Genomic DNA, 22,666 nt, shown 5'->3' with positions numbered 1-22,666 from the left:
GATTTTGCGCTAAAGTGAGGCCAAAAAGCAACGTCGGTGTGGCAGTCACACCTATGAAAACGATTGCAAAGTGATGAATGGTATGCCATTCAAATAATACAATAGCTCTGATCAGCCTTTCGCTTCGATTGTGTTGGTATGACTAACACACCGTAATGTACAGTATAGAATGTGCATGGTAATAGAAATGTATCTGATTCAGAAGGATGTAAAGGACAAAAAGGTGTTTCTGTTACATCATAAAGAAATTTATTTATTGAAGTCGTTTGGAAACATTTATAAGATACACTAGCACTGCAGGTAATAGAGATGAAGTTCTGACATATCAATACATAACTGAAAGGAACATGTCAAAGCTACCCCAACCTTATCTGTATTTTGAATCTGTGCCCTGTATTCCAAAATCAGGTTTATTTTCCAACACGTTCTAACTCTTTTCTAAATTTATGAAGAGCCAATATTCTGTTTATTGTATATCTCTTATGTTTACAACTCTGTTCCGTTTGCTTTCATAATGAAGGAAAAAACCTCAATTATCAATCTCAGACAACTATGAACCATTTGGGGGTCAATATTAATGGAATTTGCTCTCCACAGTAAAAATCATTGGGGGTAATTCTGTCGTCAGTCAAAAAGTGATCATAGTTAAAAACCATAACGTAGTTCAGATGACCGAAGATCTGACATGGTATGTGATGGTCGTTTACCAAAACAAAAGAAATCACGATCAAAATCAAAACGTCGAAAGAACTAACCAATCAGCGAAATGGACACAGCACACGATACTATCACAGATCCTGATCATTATCAGTCTAAAGGCAGTCTATCCAACTTTGCATAATTTGACATAATACATACCAATGGACCATACACAGTTGTAAATTCAGAAGGCACAGTAGCATTTGCTAACATTTACATATGCCCACAGAGCCGGTCAACATAAGCTCTACCTAAGAGTTGACTCAAGTGCAAGTACTAACACTATCATAGTCCGTACGCCGATGAAATATAGAGTTCAAAGTGGGAATCATTAGTGAAACAAACACCAGTAAAACTTGAAGCTTATGGTGAGATTCCAATCAAATGTAAAGGTACACTAATTTGACATAAAATGTTACAGTCCAAAATGTTCAACATAGACATTCTATGTACCAGATGTCAAGGTTTCAGCTATCCTTGGGTTGTTAGGTTGCACTGACCTTGGAATTATCACAATTTACTCAATGTACAATTATGACACACCAACACCTAACCCTAAACCTGAACAAATACTTATCACAAGTGATGAGGATCTCGAACAAGCATTTCCAGAGCAGTTCGATGCTATTGGTAGTTTTAAAGGAAAAAACGATGTTTCATGTCAAGGACATCGCTAAACCTACCATAGACGCACCACGCAAGTGCAGCACATTAATTGTAGGACAAGATCAACGTGGAGGAACACGACAAGAATCGGTACTTGTTCATGGAGACGGCAAAGCAAGAAGGCTCAGTGTTCAACAGCTCCAAGTGCACAATCAAGAAAGAAGCTATCAACTTCTTTGGCTCCAAGTGCACTAGATCAGATATCTACTCAGATCCTAGCAAGGTAGAAGCCAACACATTACCCAAGTACTATTACCCAAGGACGAAGAGGATGATGTTCAGAAATGCCTAATATTGTTCAAATACCTAGCAGCATATATTCCTAATTTGTGGGAAAAGTCAGCACCACTTCGATAACTTCTCCACAAGGAAGTACCGTTCATCTGGGAAGATGATCATGAGCATTCCTTGAACAGCCTGAAATGTGCAGTATCATCAGGTGCATGCCTACAGTTCTATGACCCAGAGAGAGAGGCCTGTCGAGATGGATACATCAATGAAAGATCTAGGAGCATGCCTTGCTTCAGGATGGTAACCTGCTGCGTTTGCATCCAAAGTCTTTCCACTGCACAGTCCAACTACTCAAACATAGAGGGAAATCTTAGTCCTAATGTTTGGTACCAAACGCTTCTATAATATCAGTTCGAGAAGGAATTCACAGTCATAATCAATCACAGACCACTGGAAATTATATGGGGAAAAATTCTTACAAGTGCACTGCCGCATCTACAGCGATCGCTTATAATCAAAGTCCAAGGAAACAGGTTTCAAGTCAATTACCGACCTGGAAACAACATGATTCTTTCCGATTCATTGAGTTGACTTTGTAATCCCAAGGAAGCATGCGATGTACCGTTAGGTGTCAGAGTTAAATCCGTCTGCTCTTAGGAAAAAGATTCGCATATGCGATCGACTTATTACTCTTCAGAAATCACAAGAGAACAGAACTTCAGAGAGAAACAGCTAATGATCCAATACCTAGATCGTTATGGCAGATAGTTACTAAGAGTTGGCCTGAAACAATCCAAGAGTTATTGAAATCCCTTATGCAGTATTGGTCGTATAGAGATAACATCGGATTATCACATGGAATACTCTTCACGGGAAGTCAAGTCATCGTACCGAAGTCACTGAGGAATGATATTCTTGGACAGCTTCACCTAGGACACATGGGAATCGAAAGTACCAGCTGACTTGCTCGCGAGACGGTGTTCTTGTCAAACATCAACGAGGACATCGACCAGTTAATAAAGTAGAGTGAAACATGCCAGAAACATCAAGCAAGGCAGCAGAAAAAAAGAAGTGGAATATCAAGCACATTACTTCTTCTCCACACTATCCAAGATCAAACGGATTAGCTCAGAGGATGGTTCGTACAGTCAAGAATCTGTTGACAAAATGTTCTCAGACTGGCCAAGACAGTCAACTAGCAATGATGAACCTGAGAGCAACAGCAGAAATGTTATTTGGTAGACCCATCAGAACCACATTATCAAGTCACTATTTCTCGAGAGATTCTACTGCCACTGATTTTCTCTTGAATAGGCAAGGCAAGGTGAAGGAAGGGCATTATCGACATGCAAGTTCTGATCTACCACCTCTACATGTAGGACAGCCAGTGAGAGTTATACATCCAAGATAACACACTTGGATACCAGCTAAAGCATCCAAAGTCTGTGAGGAACCCAGGTCTTACGAAGTATCAAAGCCAAACGGAGGAATCTTGAAAAGGAACGGATCACACGTGAGGGAAATTCCATCCACCATCCCCACTCCAAAGCAGGAATCGAAATTAGCGGTCGCCCGGGTGACGTTGGCAACCAAAACTGCCATCATGGTTGCCCGGATGGCAACCAAGAAAATTCCATGTTTTTTTTCTCAAAGAGAATGAAATTCTCTTGAATTTTGCAGCAAGCAAAATTGCTTTTCCAGTCCAAAGTTTACAACTTCTGGATCAGGAATATATCTTTCAAGATCACATTGGCACAAAGTTTTAGCTAAAAAAGATCGCCCAAATGTAGCACATGAGCCTGCCAATGACTTCTAAGATTGACTGCCTGTTTGTCAAAGTCCTCCCTAAGAACCATAAAGCTTGCATTTTGACATGATATAAGTTAATTGTTGGAAGTTGTAAAATGCAATTTACAGGAGGCCTTTTTCCGTGGTACTGATTCGTCACCACATTTTCTACTTTTGAAAATATTAAATAGATTAATAACACAGCCATACACATCTCAATGTTCCAAAAATGCCTTCCCCTTCTTTACATTGGTCAACAGAAAGAGGTTTTTGTCATTTTTGGCACTTTAATGTATCAGAATTGTTTGATTTAAATTGTAAAGAATAAAGATAACCCACTCAATTAATTTCTCATACTCAGAATACCCTCAAAATATTTGTAAGAGTTCTTTTGTCAGAATCCAAGATGGCCGTCAAAGTGGCGGCCAAGGGACAATATTCAAGTTTTCAGAACATCAAAATAAATTCATTCAGTATACGACTCCAGGATTGAAAAGGTGAAGGTTAGAAAAACTTATCAATGTGGTGAAAAGGGGTGGTAAAGATAATGACAATATAGTAATTTAAGTCTGTAAAATGCAGTAAAATAATCAATTTCTTAATAATTGTATATTAGGAAAGTTTTCTAGAAAGTTTCAAGGCAATTCCTTTATTTTTCTTAGATATATGGTAAATCAAGTATTTTGCAAATTTTCATTTTTGGGGAAAACAATTTCAAAATGCACTTATCTTATTAAGATCAGCCGAATTACCTTTTCATCACCTATGATTAATACCAACTTGTAGATAATTTATTCATATTTCATATGACACTAATTTTGTGTTCGAAGATAAACCTGATTTAGGAATACAGGCCATAGATTCAAAATACAGATAAAGTGGGGGTAGCTTCGACATATTCCTTTGAGCTGTGTATTGATGTGTAAGAACTTCATCTCTTTTACCTGCAGTGCTAGTGTATCTTATAACTGTTTCCAATAGACAATATTTAATAAATTTCTTTATAATGTAACAGAAACACCTTTTTTTGTCTTTGCATCCTTCTGAATCAGATACATTTCTTTTACCATGCACATTACATACTGGACATTACGATGTGTTAGTCATACCTACACAATCGATGCGAGAGGCTGATCCAAGCTATTGTATTATTTGAATGACATACCATTCATCCCTTTGCAATCGTTTTCATGGATGTGACTGCCACACTAAGGTTGCTTTTTGGCCTCACTTTAGCGCAAAATCGCTCAATGCATTCAGCATATTTTCCTTCTATTTGAAGCAAATGAAGTTACTTATGGTGGCATGAAGCCTGCCAATATTCTCGTTGATACATCATCTGTCATATCGAATGTTGAGATTGTGCATTTAATACTGATATTCATAATAAATCTGATCAATAACAGTGCATGTGCAATTTTTTTTTACAAAAAACACACAAATTTTTGCCAAATTCTTTTAAAAACTATATCAACCGACTTGAAATCGAAGAATAAAGGGATTGTAGTAAATTCTACCAACAAAATAATAGATAATTTCGCATTTTATGAAGGCCTATTTCCATTTTCTGGGTTGAAAATGTGACAATATACATTAATATATCCAAGTCTCCGATATGCAGTAAAAAAAGCTAAATTTCTGAAAATTGAATTTTCAAGTTTGAGACATAATAAGTTTGTGACTAATATTGATATCAATTTGGAATTTCGTCCACTTAATAATTGTATATAAGGAAAGTTTTCTAGAAATTTTCGAGGCGATTTCTTTATTTTCTTTAGATTTATGGTAAATCATGTATTTTGCAATTTTTCAATTTTTGGAAAAAAAATCTCAAAATTGCACTTTTCGTACTAAAATCTCAGCCGAATTACCATTTTATCACCCATGAATAGTATCAACTTGTAGAAAATTTATTTATCTTTCATATGACACTAATTTTGTGGCAAATAAATGTTTGTGTCGGAATCTATGTACGAAAATCCAAATCCCATGAATATGGCGGCCATTTTGGACGCCATCTTGAATTTGAACCCCATGGGACAATATTTCGTTTTGGGAACATCAAAATTCATTCACTACACATCTTACAGATTACAAAAATGTAGGTTAAAAAAATATATCATTCGGGTGCATGGGAACCCTATCTCTCTCCCCTACTATATGTTCTGTGCGTTTTATTACCAAAGTAGCTCGCAGCGCGCGCTGTCTTTGATATGCAAGGTAGGAGGGGTGATTTACTAGACCGAATATATTATAACGTCTTTGGGTGATGCTATCTATCCTAGCATGCTCGCGCCCGTTAAATTTGCGAGGTCGCATGCAGCGTTGACGCTCTACCTTACTTGAATATCGACTTGCGGGATATGGAAATTTAATTCAAGTTTTTTTTTTTTAAAGTGTTTGGGCGGGAGAAATATCAAGTAAGCGGGAGAAAATACATTTTACACTGGAGACACAGGGCCTATGCTAGTCTGCTGGGCAAACCCTTCACTCAAGTTAAGGGTCTGAATGTGCAGCCTACTCATGCCTTGTGTACTGAAGGCTCTCTCGCCTGTATTGGAACAGCAAGTTTTGTATGTGCTAGTCTTTGCGTAGAGGCACACTTATTGATCAAAGTTCCAATCAGGGTCTGTGCCCGCAGACTAGCCTAGGCGGGAAATATTAATCTCCAGCGGGAGAACGGAATATTTTGCGAAAATACGCTTTCGGCGGGAGAGTTGGAGTCTCTGCCTTTCACACATTAAAATAGGGATTCAAATGGGATGGGGTGAATACTCGCGGTGACGAAATTTGCTCCGGCGACAATTGCTCTGGACTTAATTTCGTATAGAAGTAGGGTTCGGGTTGCAATATGGTTTTAGGTTTAGGGTAGGGTATAGTGTTAAACCCTTTGTTGAAGTCGGTCATTTGATTAGTGCGTGGAATTTAGAAATTTTGCCCCTTACGCCATGTCTGACCCCCCCCCCTCAATTTTTTTGACTCATTACACTACTGACTGCATTATTATAGAGCCCACGAAACAAATGAATCTCACATTATTTTGATAATTCCCCCAGCGTTATCTGTTATCGTCTTTCATTTTTTTTCTTATTCTTCGATCATCTCTTTTTTTTTAAATAACTTCAGTGTCATTATCGACAGATATGTGCGCTATATAAATCTTAAATATAATTGTTATATATTTTTTTGTTTTACTTCGGCCGATAAAAGACCATCACTAAAATTGAGAGTGAAGAGGCGTATTGTCGCCCCCCCCCCCCCGTCCAATTGATATACAAATACTTCTGTATCGAACACTATGATTTGAAATAAACTTGATTAAGTAGAACATTATTTTGAAAGAGTAAGAGTTTTACTTAATATTTGTCGAGGCAGGCCTGCCAAAAGTGACAGGAAATGAAATACGAAATTAGCTCGTCTCATTGATCAATTACCATCGAAAGATTATTGCATATCTAATGACATGAGTGTAATGTTAACAGAGAGTCGATATAGAATATGCAATTTAAGGAAGAACAAACAATGATCACGATCACCATGCCAATTAAAGATATTATTCTCGACCATCATACTGATTACACAGATTTCGACAAGAGAAAATAATACGCACCTTAATTGTAATTAAGAAACGATTTTCAAATGTTTGCCAATAATAAACCAAAACTGATGACAAGTACTATGATTGCATGACCATTAATAGAAAGAAAATGACAAGCTAAGAGAGAAGACCACTTCGCGACTGAAGTGCGATTATTTTTATATAATGTTCATAACGGCCTGCCTCAGAGTTTAGGATTTCATTCATCCTCGATCTGTCATCAGAGTTTGTGCTCCTCGGAGATTTGTCTCCTCCGTTATCAATAATGAAGTACATAGCACTTGCTTTCTTTGTCCTTGCGTTCCAAACGGGCAACACATTTGCAGGCGTGCAGGGTGAGTGTAATCTACACGACAAAATATGGTGTTGATTGGTGTACATAAAGGACCGCATCAGTAATTTTACTTCGGTGTTAAGTTAATTGTGTTATTATAACACCCATGAGTGTTATTACGACATCTTTGGTCGTTGTACTCTCTTTGGTCTTATATTCTGTCTCTATATAGGGTGTAATTCTAAACACCTCAGGATGTGGTCCTCTAGGTACACCAACATGGTGTCAGGTTGAACACCCGGTCTTTACAATATACACATTTTAGCACAATGCTTCATTTCCTCTTTCTATTTCGTGCGCATCATTATTCCAATTCTTACTCTTCCTATTTCGTGCGCATCATTATTCCAATTCTTACTCTTTTCCTCAGATGCATTATTTCAATCAATTGCCATCTTGCTTCTTATTATCATAATTTCTTGAGACTTCACTGTAGTGTAAATACTGGGGTGTTAATAATGACACCCGCTGTTTCCCTGTTGGACCCGGGGGGGGGGGGGGCAGTCAAATATATTGCTGCACACATACGTGACAAAAAAAAACGCGTTTAAAGGGGTGTTTTTCTCAGTTTTGGGCGCGGGCCGCGCGTGCACTCGTAAAGGGTATCAAAAACACCGATTTTCAAAAAAAAAAGAGTTGGTTTTGAAAGACTGGTCAATGGTCAATCGCGGGGTAAAACGTATTCAGTGTATTCTTTTCCAAAGCTTTTTATTATTAAGACTAGCCAAGCGTGTTTAGGGTATGTTTTTTCCCCAAAGCTTTCTCCCCGGGGCCTTTTCCTCCTCGTTTCTGAAAAGTGTTCGGGTTATTCCCAATTGTAAGCAACGGCCCTTGGAACGGGCCCCGGATTTAAACTTATTCTCGTTAGCAAATAGACAAAACTTGTTTAGGGGTCATATTCTGGCGACAACTTGGGGCCAAAATGTGTAAATGAAGCCTGCGAAAAAAACTTGTTTAGGGGGTTATTTTGCACACAGAGAAAAACTCGTTTAGGGGGTGTTTGGAAATAATTTGGTCAAGCATGTGTACAGCCCCCCACCCCTGGGTTGGTGGACCACACCTTAAGGTGTTAAACTGCACCTTAGAGTTTGAACATTACACCAATGGTGGTTACTTTAGCAAGCACAATTGTTGTAATAACCTCATGGTGTGTGAATAAACACCAATTTAGCACCGGTGTGAACTGACAGGTGTGGTCATCTTTGCACACCGGTCAACACAACGGGTCTTTTATTAGGGGGGGGGGCTGAATCACTTGCTTTCCGAGCCCTTTTGAAGCATATCGCATATTAATCTATATAGTATATCCTTTTTGTTTTCGTTCGAATTTCTTATCTAGTTTATCTATGTGATAGCAACCCTTGTCGCAACGGAGCAACCTGTAAGGAGGAACGTAGTGGCTTTACTTGCCAATGCCCTTTTGGATTTACAGGTGTTATTTGTGGTAAGGGAAATTCAAATTTTCCTTCAGTATGTATACTTTCAATTATCTCAAAGGCAAAATTCTATTTTCACATGAAAATATATTTGAAGCGTGTCCAACTGCGATAAATTTTTACAATAAATAACGATAGATAACAGACTGAGGTACGGAGAAAAAAAATCGGAATCCAGTGATCTGTAGCTGGTTTTCATCTACTGTATTACAAGCATGTATATATTTGGGCAATCAAAATAATAAACATTTTTGGACATCCGACCCCCTTTTTCTCAAGTTTTACTTCACTTCATAAACTGACCAAGTCATGACCACTTAAGAGCAATTCAGACTGTTCAAAGAATCGGAAATAATCAGAGATAGAAAATGTCATGAAGGTCCCACATACATGGGGTCGGACGTACATATTTTCATATTTTATAAAATCGCCCCCATATACAGGATATATATATATATATATATATATTAATGAGGCAAAGTGGTAATGCATTGTACTTTGTTCCAACAGTTTATTTTGAATTCCAAATTTTCGACGTTAAACATACGTATATATATATATACATGCATACATTCATACATAAAACATTTTTTTTTTCATTGAAGGGTAGAGAACATTGCCTAACTCCGAATTTGTCTTCATTACACAGAAGGAAGAGTACCCATCGCTCCCCCTGCTGCTCCTACCACTAATACCACATCTACCACTACTCTTGTCACTTCTCCTTATAACTCGGCTACCACTTATAGTGAAAATCAGAGTGACTCAAGTGAAGACACGACACGAGTGAGCTCTACAAGCAAATTACGTACAAGAATGGGTAAAGTTTTATGCTATCTGACAAGCCGATAATAGTTGTATATCGCGCAATGTTATACACTCTAAATTACAAGGATTTAATATAAATCTATCGCGTCGATGAAGAGTGACCAGTCGATGTTGCGATTTAAGATTAATCCATGAAGATTTAAGTGCTAAAAAATTTGGAGTTAAAAATCAATTTTTAAGATTTACATTTTAATCTCTTAAGGACTGATTTCAAATCATAATATCGACTATTCATCAGTATTCACAGCCGTAATGGATTTATTTTAAATCCCTGTCTTTTTTGTGTACAACTGTTCTATAAGATTGAGAATTCATTCAGTACCGTTCTAATTGAAAAAGAGGAAAGGTCATTGGAAAGTTAAATCCGAAATTGTGTATTAAAAAATGTCTTGTGTCGTCATTACACATAACATAAATCAATTTTTGCTGTAGATCATACAGCTATAAGCCTGTTCACGGTTGTAAACTGCGCACGAGCAGAAAAAGGTCATTGGAGACAACCATGAAGGTGGCTTTCAAATTCACTGACATAGGCATTTGTGATTTGATGATTATTCATGTATTCCTTTCAAAATATTTATCACATCGAAGCTGAAGAGTAATAAATAGAGCCTTCATAATCACTGGTATTTTACAGTAGCCTAGACAATAGTCAAATGTGCCAAGGGCAGACAATAAAACAGATTTCCAAACTCTATCCCTGATGTACTATTCTAGTCACCTGGTCTATACAATGCCTTTTGTTCTTAGAATTTGAATACTCTACCGGTAAAGCTTACGCAACATCTACATTTGAAAATGATAGTGCTTATCCTAATGAAAAATCACATAGGTCATTTGAGAAAAGTTGATCATGAGCTAACCGTGAACTGGCTTATTGGTCCTACTGCTGCTGCTGCTGCTGCTGCTGCTGCTGCTACTATTAGTACCAATAACTATATTTAGTGCGGTTGTAAATATATACTGTATATATGACGGCACCAAAAAGGTGTTGTTACAACCGTTGTTTGGTCATGATAAAAAACAGGCGATTTTCTTTTTCATTGAAGGATAGAGAATACTCTCAACTTTGATATCGTCTTAATCAAACAAATCATAGAGTACCTTCTTATGTGGATCATGCTGCCATTGTCATTCCTGCTGCTACAATACTACACAGTAAAAACGCTGTTTAAGATTTTATACAACGCTGTATACTATATGAACCTTACAGTATTTGTTTAACCGCTTAAACAATCATGTTTAATTTATTGACAATTAGATATTGAAAATTAAACTTTGTTGCTTAAGATTTAAACAGTTGTTTAAACTGTTTAAACAATTACTGTAAGGTTCATATAGTAAACAGCGTTGTATAATTTTATTTTACTGTGTACGTCTACTACATCTACCACTACTCTTGTCACTTCTCCTTTTACCTCAACTACCATTGTTAATGATAATGACGATCAGAATGACAAAAGGGAAAGGACAACACTAATAACTTCTACGTCCAAACCACTACACGAAAGGATAAAGTATTATGATATCTGACGGGCTAATTAGTGCTGGACATCGGAGAATGCCATACCAGACAAGCCTATAATTCTAACATTTTCTTTCTAAAATTTACTGAGTATATATTTAATTGAAAAAGAGAGGTCGTTAACACAAAAAAGTTGTAAAGAGTTAATTTGAAATTGTGATCAAAATAGAACAGTATTTATCTTCCTTGCACTATTAGAGAACATTTCTTCATTTCTAAAGTTTTTGTCTCCATTACACAGAACATAATTCAACTTTTGCTGGAGAACATACAGCTATTACTCCTACTGCTGCTACTAATAACACCACAACAACTACTTCCACTGGTGTCACCTCTCCTAATACCTCGGCTCCAATTGTTAGTGATAATGATGATCAGAGTGATGTAAGGGAGGACACAACTTTAATGAGCTCTACAGCGAACATGGGTGGTTTGTATTTGGAATGGAACGTCTCTGTAATGACTCCATCAGCAGTCCAGTTTGAATGCGTGTGCACAGCTAATTACTCGAGACAAGATGGAAGCAACTATCCAAACTTTGTTCGAGGTGAGTGAGGAAAAAAAAAATGAAATAACAATGAGATATTATTCGTTTCTACAAAGGATCTTGACCTAATGAACCAGCAAATATCAGTCGCTGAAGTATTATAATCACGCTTCCGTGTTAAATTTACAAGGCATTGACTTTTGTGCTTTTATTATAGTTGTACTTTTCTTCATGTCCCATTAATATTGTCCAAAATGAAATAAAATTACCAAATCTTACACATCTACCAGAATTCCAGGAGGTGCTGCCTATGGAAAATAATACACGCAGCACCCCCCCCCCCCGCTTCCCAGGGTCATTGGTTGAGTCTTCATCCCACCCTAGTGACCCCATCCCCTCCACACACACATTCTTTTCAGTAAAGGTGCACAAAACATGAACATAACTCGGAAATTGCGATTTTTCAATGCATGTTACCGCCCCCTCCTCATCTCCACACGCACACTTTCAAAATTGCTTTGCGGTCCTTGTCTATTGCATTCATTACTATTTCAATCTACCTTTGAATAATTATTGCAGATGTACATCTATGTTCGGGAGACCAAATCAACTTTGGATCCGCTTTCGACTCTTTGATCCTTCAATCTGGATGTGTGTGTCCTGATGCATTGTTTATAGAATCACACTGCGACCCAGGTATTCCAATTACTCAATTAAATTAATGCTAACAATGGCCGTTACTGGATAGTTTTGAGGCAAAGAATAGTTTGCTGTCCCATTTTTAACAGGAATTTATAATGGTAGGAACAATCACAGCGTACACGGCGTAACCAGTAACGGTAGACCCAGTAATTTTTATCGTACTAAACGGTAGGTTTGGAGGTTTGCACGACAGGCGGCCCGGGTTATCATCAAAACATGCTTTATGGAACATGAATTCCCTGTAGGTCTATCCTCAGATAAAAGATAAACACTTGATGAAAAAAGTAAAATATGACATCATGTGTATTTCTCACTGAAGCCTTGTTAATTTTACCCCTTATCAATCTGAATTGAACTAATTTTAAATGTGTTCTTAATTTTTCTTAAATGAGAAGTCCAACCTAAAAAAAATTGGTTTAAATAGAGCTGAAAAAATGAAATAAGAATATTTAGTGGAGGGTTGACGAATGTTATGATTTTGTCTTTTTCTTTGCCGCCTTATGTGAGCAGCCGCCCAATATGTCTGGTAATATTAGTCCCATAATTTCATTTTCATTTCGAAAGGTTAATGAATACTTTCAAAAAAGTGTTCATGAGAAGTGTATGTGAAATAATGTATGGAGATGTATACAGAGCTTAATTTCATATATGTTATGATACATGTTATTCAGTAATACTATAGATTCGTTGCCTCTTGATATTTGTATTGAAGATATTCAGCTGGAAAGTGTCTCGTCAATCAAATTCTTGGGTGTCCATGTAGATAACAAACTCTCCTGGAAATGTCACATTGATAATATTTGCAAAACCATCTCTCGTAATATAGGCATAATAAATAAGTTAAAAACATTTATTCCTGTTACCTCTCTCCTAACTCTATATTCTTCTCTTATACTACCATATCTCAACTATGGAATCCTGGTTTGGGGTAATACACACCAAAATTTACTAAACAGAATATTACTACTACAAAAGAAAGTCCTTCGTATTATTTCATTTTCACATCCCTGTTCTCACACTGATCCGCTATTCCTCGAATATAATTTGTTTAAAATCCAAGACTTGTACTTATTCCAACTAGGACAGTTTATGTACAACTATAAAAACGACATGGTTCCCTCCGCATTCCACGATATGTTTCCTCAAAATAATATCCTACCAGACATGGCGATCACTTTCATCTGCCAATGCCAAGAACTATTTTTGCTCAAAGTACTTTCAAGCCCCCAAATTTTGGAACTCTCTCCACAAAGATATTCAACAGGCCCCCTCCATCAACTCCTTCAAGAGAAAATTAAAAGTATTTTTGTTACTATCTTACCAACGAAATTGATTTGTTTGTAGGTCCTGAATATCTTGTATCTCACACTAAATTTTCCATATCACCCGGGTATCAATCCCACATCTGTGCTTTCATGACCATTTATGTAGCGCTCTCGTTGATCCATGTTAGTACGAACTTTGTTCCCTCTCGCTCTCTCTCTCTCTCTCTCCATCTCCCCACTCTGGTTGTCCCCCTCCCTCTCTCCCTATGTGTGTCTGCCTGTTCATCTATCTCTATCTGTCTGCCTCCCTCCCAGTCACACACTCTCTCTCCCTCGATCTCTATCGGTCAGCCTATTTCTTCACTCTCTCCTCCATCCTCTAATATGTCACTGTATTTTTTTTTTCTTTTTTTTTTCTTTCTTTGTTTCGTGTGTGTGTGTGTCCTTGATAATGCATGTCGTCCCGTACTTCTGTCACCTTATTTCCATTTTTTGCTATCATTTTTTCCTATTATATTTATCACATTTTACTTTCCCATTTTATAATATTGTATATTTGTACATTTGTACAATCGAATGAATTTCCACATTTATTCAACTGTTATTACTTTGCCTTTTCTCAATTGCTTAATATAAATTATTTCTTCAACTCGCTATAAGGGATCCACGCTCTACAAGCAATGCTTTTTAGTGGATCCCCTAATTTCCATACTAATTTTAACAAGCTTTTGTTATATAATTATGCTAAGGTAAAATTGATCTTGTACTCGTACTTTGAATTGTATCTGTATTTGATTTATATTTGTCATGGAAATGAAATAAACTTCTTGAATCTTGAAAAAAAAAATATGCACAGTAATGCAATTTTATGAAAGGTTATGTATATCCTTTGACATCATTCAAGTTTTTGTAATTTTCAGATTATTCAACCCCGTCCCCCTAAGAAATATTTACGTTTGTGTCCAATTGCTGTTTATTATTTAATGACGTCATTAGAGATTTAACAAAATGTACTACAATTCGAATTATATCAGTGATAGTTACAGAAGTTTCAGCTCGGACAGCAACGTTGTCATGGCGACAGGTCGAAGAGGAGAGATTGGGGTATATGATATATTACACTGGTTCAGATGGTACGGAAATGACCAAATATATTCATGATAGTTTGGCTACTTCTACCTATCTTGACTATCTTGAACCAGCTTCTGCATACCAGATAAAAGTGAAGGCAATCACCACAGATCATCATTTTATACTAGTCGGTACGACTAACTTCACCACCATGGATACTGATGAAATGATGACACTCACAGAAGGTAATCATCATCGCCACTGCCATTATAGTTCCTTTGTTAGCATAAATATCATCATTATCATTATCATTTTATGGTGTACGTCCTATAGAACACAGGCCTGGGTTCCGTAAGACAAAGCTTAGCAATGAATATATAGAACATATGGAAGAACACTTCTGATTGGTTCCTGGTCAGTATTTTGAACTAAATGTGCATGTAACATTGAACTTGATTGGTCAGTCCATTTAGCTGTTGATCTCAGATCTTTGTGTATTAAGGAGCCCTGGTTTTAGCGGGACCAACACAGCAGAGTCGATACAGTAATCACTAAAGATCAATTCCATCCAAATTAAAAGCTGATTTTAATATAAAGATAAAAATCAAACGGGTCAGCGAACCTCATGTTAAGCGGGGCGATCTATCGTATCGACCCCCATCGAATTGCATGTTTTACTGCAGTGATGATCATATAACATTAAAAGAAATAGTATCCCCACTAGTGGTTTTTACCGGATGAATAAAACAGTTATACAATTTCTTTTCTTTGTTTGATTAATTTTAAATGCAATTCAATTTTACCTTCCTACTTTTGACTTTCTCCATTCATTCTTTTCAACATAAAAAACAATAAATTTGAACAAGATCCTACAAAGGATATACGGTATATAACATTTCATGCATATTGTGTTATTCATTCAATTGAAATGACACATTATTGAGAGGGTGGACACGGGGGAAGTCGCAAGCTATGGACATCATATTCATCCCTTATATTGCCTTATTTAAATTATGGAATTTTAGCGTGGGGTAATACACAACAAACACTCTTAGACAAATGACTCCTATTACAAAAGAAATCTCTACGTATTATATGTCACACGGCATATTTGTCTCATACTGACCCATTATTTTTTTGAAAATAAAATATTGAAAATTAAAGACTTATATTTGTTTAATCTCGGTCAGTTTATGTATAAATATAACAACAACAACCTCCCAAATGTATTTAATTCAATTTTTCAAAAAAATCAATCCATTCACAACTATCCAACAAGGCGATTGGGTGAATTTCATTTACCACTTTTAAGAACTTTGCGGGCTCAGAACACATTTATATATGATGGACCGAAGTTATGGAACTCACTTCATAATGATATAACAAATGCAACATCTTTGAACTCTTTTAAGACTAAATTCAAATTATCTCTATTAAAACCTTATAATGTACTCCCAAATTAAGTTTAATTCATCATCTCTGTCAAGTCATCATTATTACTTTAAAGACTACAATTAAAACATAAAATAATTATTATCCTTTAAAAAAAAAAAAAAAATCTGACACAAGTCCTTCTCCGATGTGCTCATTATTGAACCTCATACATTATTGTGTCTATCCTCTCCTCTATTTTCTCCTCTCCTGTCCGCTTATCCGCCTTCCTACCGGTTATTTGTTTACGGCATCAATCACATTTTTCGTGCATTATATTCTTTCCAGGTTATTTTATATACTTTTTCTCCTTTTATACACATCATTGAATCCAGTTTGCTTGAGTCCACGACGGCATGTGTTCTATCTACATACAACAACACCCATCCATCTTCTCAGGGCATTCTCCCCTTTTTTTTTTTTTTTTTTTTTTTTTTTTTTTTTTTTTTTTTTTTTTCCTTCTCTTTTTCTGGGGGGGGGGGTGGGGTGGGGAAGGGTGGATATTTTTAGGACGGGTTGTTTTGTCCTTTATCTAACTGTATATTTTTGATAACTTTGTATTTATTTTGTGAGTATTTCCCTCTCAGTTATTGATTTTTTTCTCATTTGATTATCTGTATTTATACTTTGCTATTTTGTTATTTGTTATCTATTTTTTGAGGGGCCCACATTGTACAAGCATTGCTTTTTAGTGGGTCCCTCCATTTCCATCTTAATTTAATTTCTATTGAAAAATAGTATACTTATTTAAAACCTACAATGTGTTGCCCAAATTGTCTAAGTGTTTTTTTTTTTGTTTTTTTTTCACAACATATGTATCATTATTTTCTTTTTTGCAACGTATACAAATATTTATGTTTATATATGGTATACAATTCATGTATGTACAATTGATGGAAGTGAAATAAATAAATTTGAATTTGAAATTTGAATCATACGAAGAGTTTACTTGCAAAAGGGGTTAGGTCCACTTTGGACCATTTCGAGAAAAACCATGTTTTTTATTCTCACTTATTGCAATATTCTTATGAGAAACTAAATTGTCATGATGTACTACCTTATCATGTGAACATAAAATTGGGTATTAAAGAAATCTACCTGTCTTCAATTTTTTTCTATATATTAAAAAAAATATATATCATTGTGGACCTAACACCTTTTGCAAATAAATAAATGAATCCAATCTCTTTTGATTAAATAAGTGTTTTTTCTTTGCCACTTTCATTCACGTTTTCATTTGAATTTCAAATTGTCTCTGGTATCATCAGAGTGACTAAAAACCTAGAGGTTTAGAGACAGAAAACAATAAAATTTATGAAAAATGGACCTAACCCCTTTTGACAAATGAGTTCTTCAGAAGAGTTTAGTTGCAAAAGGGGTTAGGTCCACTCCAAGAAAATCATTTTTTAATTCTCCCATATTGCAATATTCTTATGCGAAACTGAATTTTCATGATACCCTATATACCATGAGAACATAAAATTGGGTATAAGAGAAATCTACCTGTCTTCATATTTTTTAAGATATTCTTTTCCAAAAAAAAATTCTGTGTGGACCTAACCCCTTTTGCAACTAAACTGAAATGGACCTAACCTCTTTTGAAAAAAAAAAGTGATTTTTCTTTGCCATTTTAGTTCACTTTTTAATAGGATTTTTCAACTTTTCTTTAGTATCATCTTATAGAGCTACTAACAATCTATACATCAAGACATAAAATTCAAATTTGATGAAAAATGGACCTAACCCCTTTTGCAAGTGAGCTCTTCAATTACGCAGATGAGGAAAATGAATTCGACAAAAGTGTGTTGAAAAATAATCCTCTTGAGAGAAAAAATAAATCATGCCGAAGGCCGATATAGTAAAGTATACAAACATTAATCATTCTAATTCTAGAATACGGGAAGTTTTTTTTCTTTAGATCGTTACAATTAAACTATGAAGATTACCATGGTGATCATATAATTTTAGTCCAAAATGTTTTATTTTATAATTTCTAGGTACACACGCTCATGATGGACAAGGCGACCTTTGTGTAATGAATGTTTCATCGAGTATAAAAGTGATTACAAGCAATAATATATCTGAATGTGAATGCCGTCAAGTCACTCATCAATACTCATGTGGAAATATAATACAAAGTAAGCATTTGTAATGTCTAAGATCTTAAAAATCGATATCGGATTATATAAATGCAGTGGACATTTAAAGGAGGTGGGGGGGGGGGGTTATCCGTCAGAATTTAAATTTGCAGCTAGCGCCCCCTCTCAGTGATGTTTTTTATGTATTAAGATATATCCCCGTGAGCATTTAGGCCTAATTTTTCTTTCTCTCTCATATAATTCAATATCACATAGACGTGTGTGCCGAGAGTCTTCACTATGATCATGAATATTAAAATATCCGAATATTACAAACTTCCAGTGGTCATTGGATGTTTGTGTCGGGCATTAATATTCAAATTTTGTATGTAGCGCCCTCTCTCGGTAACATTTTTTTAAAATTATTGATAGGCGCAGCTATTAGCACTAATTTCGTTCTCACTCGTATCATTCAATTTTATTATAGACGATCAAGCGCATTCCAATATCAGAATATTACAAAAGTGTAGTGGTCATTGGATATTAATTTAAACGTTAGAATAAAGAAATTTGCATCTAGCGCTCTCACTCGATAATACATACTTTATTATATCTGCCATTTTTATGTACAAATTCTCAACCAATGCTATACCTACATCCTTTTAAAACATTTTTTACTTACAAAAATGACATTCATTCATATCCTACACGTCACTCCTTAGACTTTCATTTGACAAACCCGAAAATAATTTTAGCACATATAACAATTAGACACCACGGCCTAGATATATGGAACGACATACCAAATCTTATCAAACTTTGTCTTTTCATTAAAAGTTTCATTGAAAAATACCTTTTATCCAGATATTCATAAATCTCTCACCTGCTCTTGCACCCACTAACACACACTTCATTTATCAATTTCTACTTTTTCCCTTTCTTTGATGATTCGTGACATTAATTTTTTCTTACAGACACAATTAATTGTATAGGTTTCCATGTAGCCCTTCCCTTTTTTGGCTGCTATGATTCAATCATATATTTGATTATATAGTTTGCCTCTGCATTTCCCCATTAAGTTTTTTTTCTATAATGTATTTATGGCTTTCTCCAGTCACTACATATGAGATTGTCACTTGGTTATATGTACTTTATGCCATACTATGATTATGTCTCACGCATTGTAAATTTGTTTTGTATGATATTCCAATAAATGCAGAAAATCCTGCAAAAAATATATCTGTATAATATTCCTTTGACCGCTTACTTTTTCTTTCTCTTAATATCATTCAATTATAGACGTGTGCGCAGATGGTCCTCAAAATGGTTATCATGTTGAAAGTATTCGGTCCGAAACTACCTACCTCTTGAATCATATCGTGTGTGAATGCAGGTCTCCGATCGTAGAATACTGCAACGTGCTAGAAGGTATCAATAACAATACACCATATTATCTATGTTTAACACTACACTCTAAAAATTGGGTGTTAAATCTGACACCAGTAACAGGGGCGGATCCAGCCTTCGCCAATAGGGGGGGGGGCGGATTTTTTTCCAGCCATATTTTCCCCGATCGGCCACTCGAAGATGATTTTGGGTTTCTTTGAAGGGGAAGTCCGAATAGTCACTTCTTAGCTTTATTCTTATGAATAAACATTAATATATAATATCATAATATTCTTATCTATATAATGCGAGCGCGAAGCGCGAGCTAAATTTTTTTGGAAATCTTATGTATTTTTTCCAAAATTTTTGAACATTCTGGGCAATGTTTGTTATCCTGAAAAAAAATGCAAATGAATAACAACTACGAACGTGAAGCGCGAGCAGAAATGAGCTGATGGAAAAGGTACATGTTAAAGACTGCTTGCAGTTAGCCATGAAGACGTTACATATTTCAAAAATCCAATAATGCGAGCGCGAAGCGCGAGCTGAAATTTTTTGACATTTTTACATAAGGAATGGAAATTCTAAGCACTTTGTAACTCAAACAGGATAGGTATATAACTAAACAATTGATAAGAGCGGAAAATTTCGAGATTTAGACCTAACTAACGAGACACTCTATTCAAGTTTTGTAAATCATGAAAAGGATGAGTAAGTGGGGATCTTCCTTACATTAATAATGTGAGCGCAGAGCGCGAGCAGAAAGTTTTTATATACGTTTTGAACTCATTATCGAAAAGGTACCTGTTAAGGACTGCTATTGCACTTAGTCATGAAGACGTTACATATTTCAACAATCAATAATGCGAGCGCAAACCGCGAGCTGAAAAATTTTCACATTTCTACATAAATGTAAAATTTTAATCAATTTTTGTAATCGTGAACAGGATAGGTATATTACTAAACAATTTATTGATGCGAGTGCGAAGCGCGAGCGGAAAAAAAATCGAGATTTAGACCTAAAAACGGGACACTATATTCATGTTTTGTAAATCATGAAAAGGAAGAGTAATTGGAAATCTTCCTACATTAATATTGCGAGCGCAAAGCGCAAGCTAAAAATTTTGACATTTCTACCTGAAGAATGGAAATTCTAAGCACTTTTTGTAATAGTAAAAAGGATAAGTATGTAACTAAACAATTGATGCGAGCGCGAAGCGCGAGTGGAAAAAATTCTAGATTTACACCTAAAAATGGGACACTATTCATTTTTTGTAAATCATGAAAAGGATGAGTAATTGGAAATCTTCCTACATTAATATTGCGAGCGCAAAGCGCGAGCAGAAAATTTTTGATATTTTGAAATGAAACTGAATAATGATTTAAACAGAGAACAAGCTGCATATCTGAATAAACATGCGCGCGCGTGATTCAGATTTAGACCCAAAAAAAATCTGAGTGGGCATTCTAAATACCTTTTTTTTATCATGAAAATCGATGAAGTGAGCTTAAGATAATTGATATTCCGATCTGAAAAGGGTCAATTTAAGCTCTGTATTTCAAGCACCTTGTAGGAAAATTGTGAGGTGGATTTGGATCACATTTAAAAAAAAGAGCTTATATGTTTTGTTGTTATTACTTTGAGTTTTGACATAGGACCATTCTAAGAACATTATGTCATCATATGAAAATGATGACTATATCTTATTTCTCTTCCTAAGCGCGAGATAAGCTTGTCGATATTCCATTTTGAAAAAAGGGACAATATGATTCTTAAATTAATATCTTATTCATTAATCTAATAAGCCTAATGTGCGAGCGCGAAATCTGTTAATATTATGACCTGAAAACTGGACATTTAAAGCACTTTTGTATTAATGAATAAGATGCATGATTGATATATTTTCAACAATCAATGCGAGCGCAAATCGCGAGCCGAAATTTTAATATTCGAACCATAAAACAAAGTTTTACAGAGCACTTTTTAAGAATCAATTTGTAAATCAAACAAATTAATGAAAGTTCGATTTCCGAGCTGAAACATTTTTTCTATGTTGACTTCAAATTTTGATATTTCAAGCTCCATATTGATATGTAAATCACCTAACAGGCAATGCGAGCGCGAAGCGCGAACGAAATTTTTTATAGTGACATGAAAGATTTTAAAAATTATTTTCCTAGTCTTCCACTCATCTTATTTCATTCACTCGTCTTCCTCTTGTTTCCCTTTTTTTTTCCTCCTCTCTTTTCCCTTTTGTTTTCTTTCTTTCCCCCCTTTTTCTTTTTTTTGCTCCGCCAATATGGGGGCTCGGGCCCCTCGGGCCCCCCTGGATCCGCCTATGAGTAATACTAACTGTTGTTATCAGTGGCGTACCTAGGATTTTCCACAGGGGGGGCAAAATCGGCCGCCAAAAAAATTGACAAGCAAAAAAAAAATAATAATAAAGAAAATAAAAAAATAAAAGGTCTTCAATAAAAAAATAAAGGTTATTGTACCAGAAAAAAAATTGACAAGCAAAAAAAAAAAAAAAAAAAAAAAAAAAAAAAGGTCTTCAAGCTCGTCAGGGGGGCAATAAAGGTCTTCAAGCTCGTCAGGGGGGCATAAAAGGTCTTTCAAGCTCGTCAGGGGGGGCAGTGATATGTATTTTGTATGGGTTGTGGCTCGTCAGGGGGGGCAGAGTGCCCCCCCTGTCCCCCCCGTAGGTACGCTAGTGGTTGTTATCCCTATGGGACCACCCCATGAGAGCTTAGAATTAATGTTGAATTTCTGACAATAGTTCAGTTCAATCGTTTTTATTTTACCAAGTGTCAAATGCACAGTTAAAATAAAAGGTTACAATATAACATTTTTTAAAAGTAATTAAGGATCGAGACAAATTTGCTTTACCCAATAGATTCAAAATAAATGGCTTGATTACACATGGTGTAGAAAGCACTAGAAATAAGGCACTGAAAAGAAGCAGACCTTATAGAAAATTTAGTACTTCTTTGAGTAAATACCTCTTTTTAACTTAGATCGTCCAAATAAGATTGTATCATTGGTCATTATACAGTTTCGTAGAAAAAAAAGGACATCAATTTAAAAAGGAGGTCACTTCTGTTAAGAAACAGGTTAAATTGTAGTGTGCATTACCAGAAGAA

At 35.6% G+C, this 22,666-nt stretch overlaps 1 protein-coding gene across 1 annotated transcript in view; it reads left to right on the top strand.

Annotated features, from left to right (window-relative positions):
• The first annotated feature begins 1,465 nt into the window (after positions 1 to 1,465).
• The window catches only part of LOC129266289 (uncharacterized), a 36,056-nt gene continuing 14,855 nt past the window's right edge, over positions 1,466 to 22,666 (top strand). Inside the window, exons 1-9 of the mRNA XM_064104129.1 lie at positions 1,466 to 1,588; positions 2,418 to 2,547; positions 8,656 to 8,760; positions 9,402 to 9,572; positions 11,347 to 11,652; positions 12,172 to 12,288; positions 14,762 to 14,875; positions 18,059 to 18,199; positions 19,439 to 19,567. Coding sequence (XP_063960199.1) covers positions 1,466 to 1,588; positions 2,418 to 2,547; positions 8,656 to 8,760; positions 9,402 to 9,572; positions 11,347 to 11,652; positions 12,172 to 12,288; positions 14,762 to 14,875; positions 18,059 to 18,199; positions 19,439 to 19,567 — 1,336 coding nt within the window. The remainder of the gene's footprint in view (positions 1,589 to 2,417; positions 2,548 to 8,655; positions 8,761 to 9,401; positions 9,573 to 11,346; positions 11,653 to 12,171; positions 12,289 to 14,761; positions 14,876 to 18,058; positions 18,200 to 19,438; positions 19,568 to 22,666) is intronic.

Source organism: Lytechinus pictus, chromosome 8 (genome assembly GCF_037042905.1).
Source record: "Lytechinus pictus isolate F3 Inbred chromosome 8, Lp3.0, whole genome shotgun sequence".
Lineage (NCBI taxonomy): Eukaryota > Metazoa > Echinodermata > Echinoidea > Temnopleuroida > Toxopneustidae > Lytechinus > Lytechinus pictus.
Note: the sequence above shows the minus strand (reverse complement) of the source record. Positions and strands in the feature narration are given on the sequence as shown.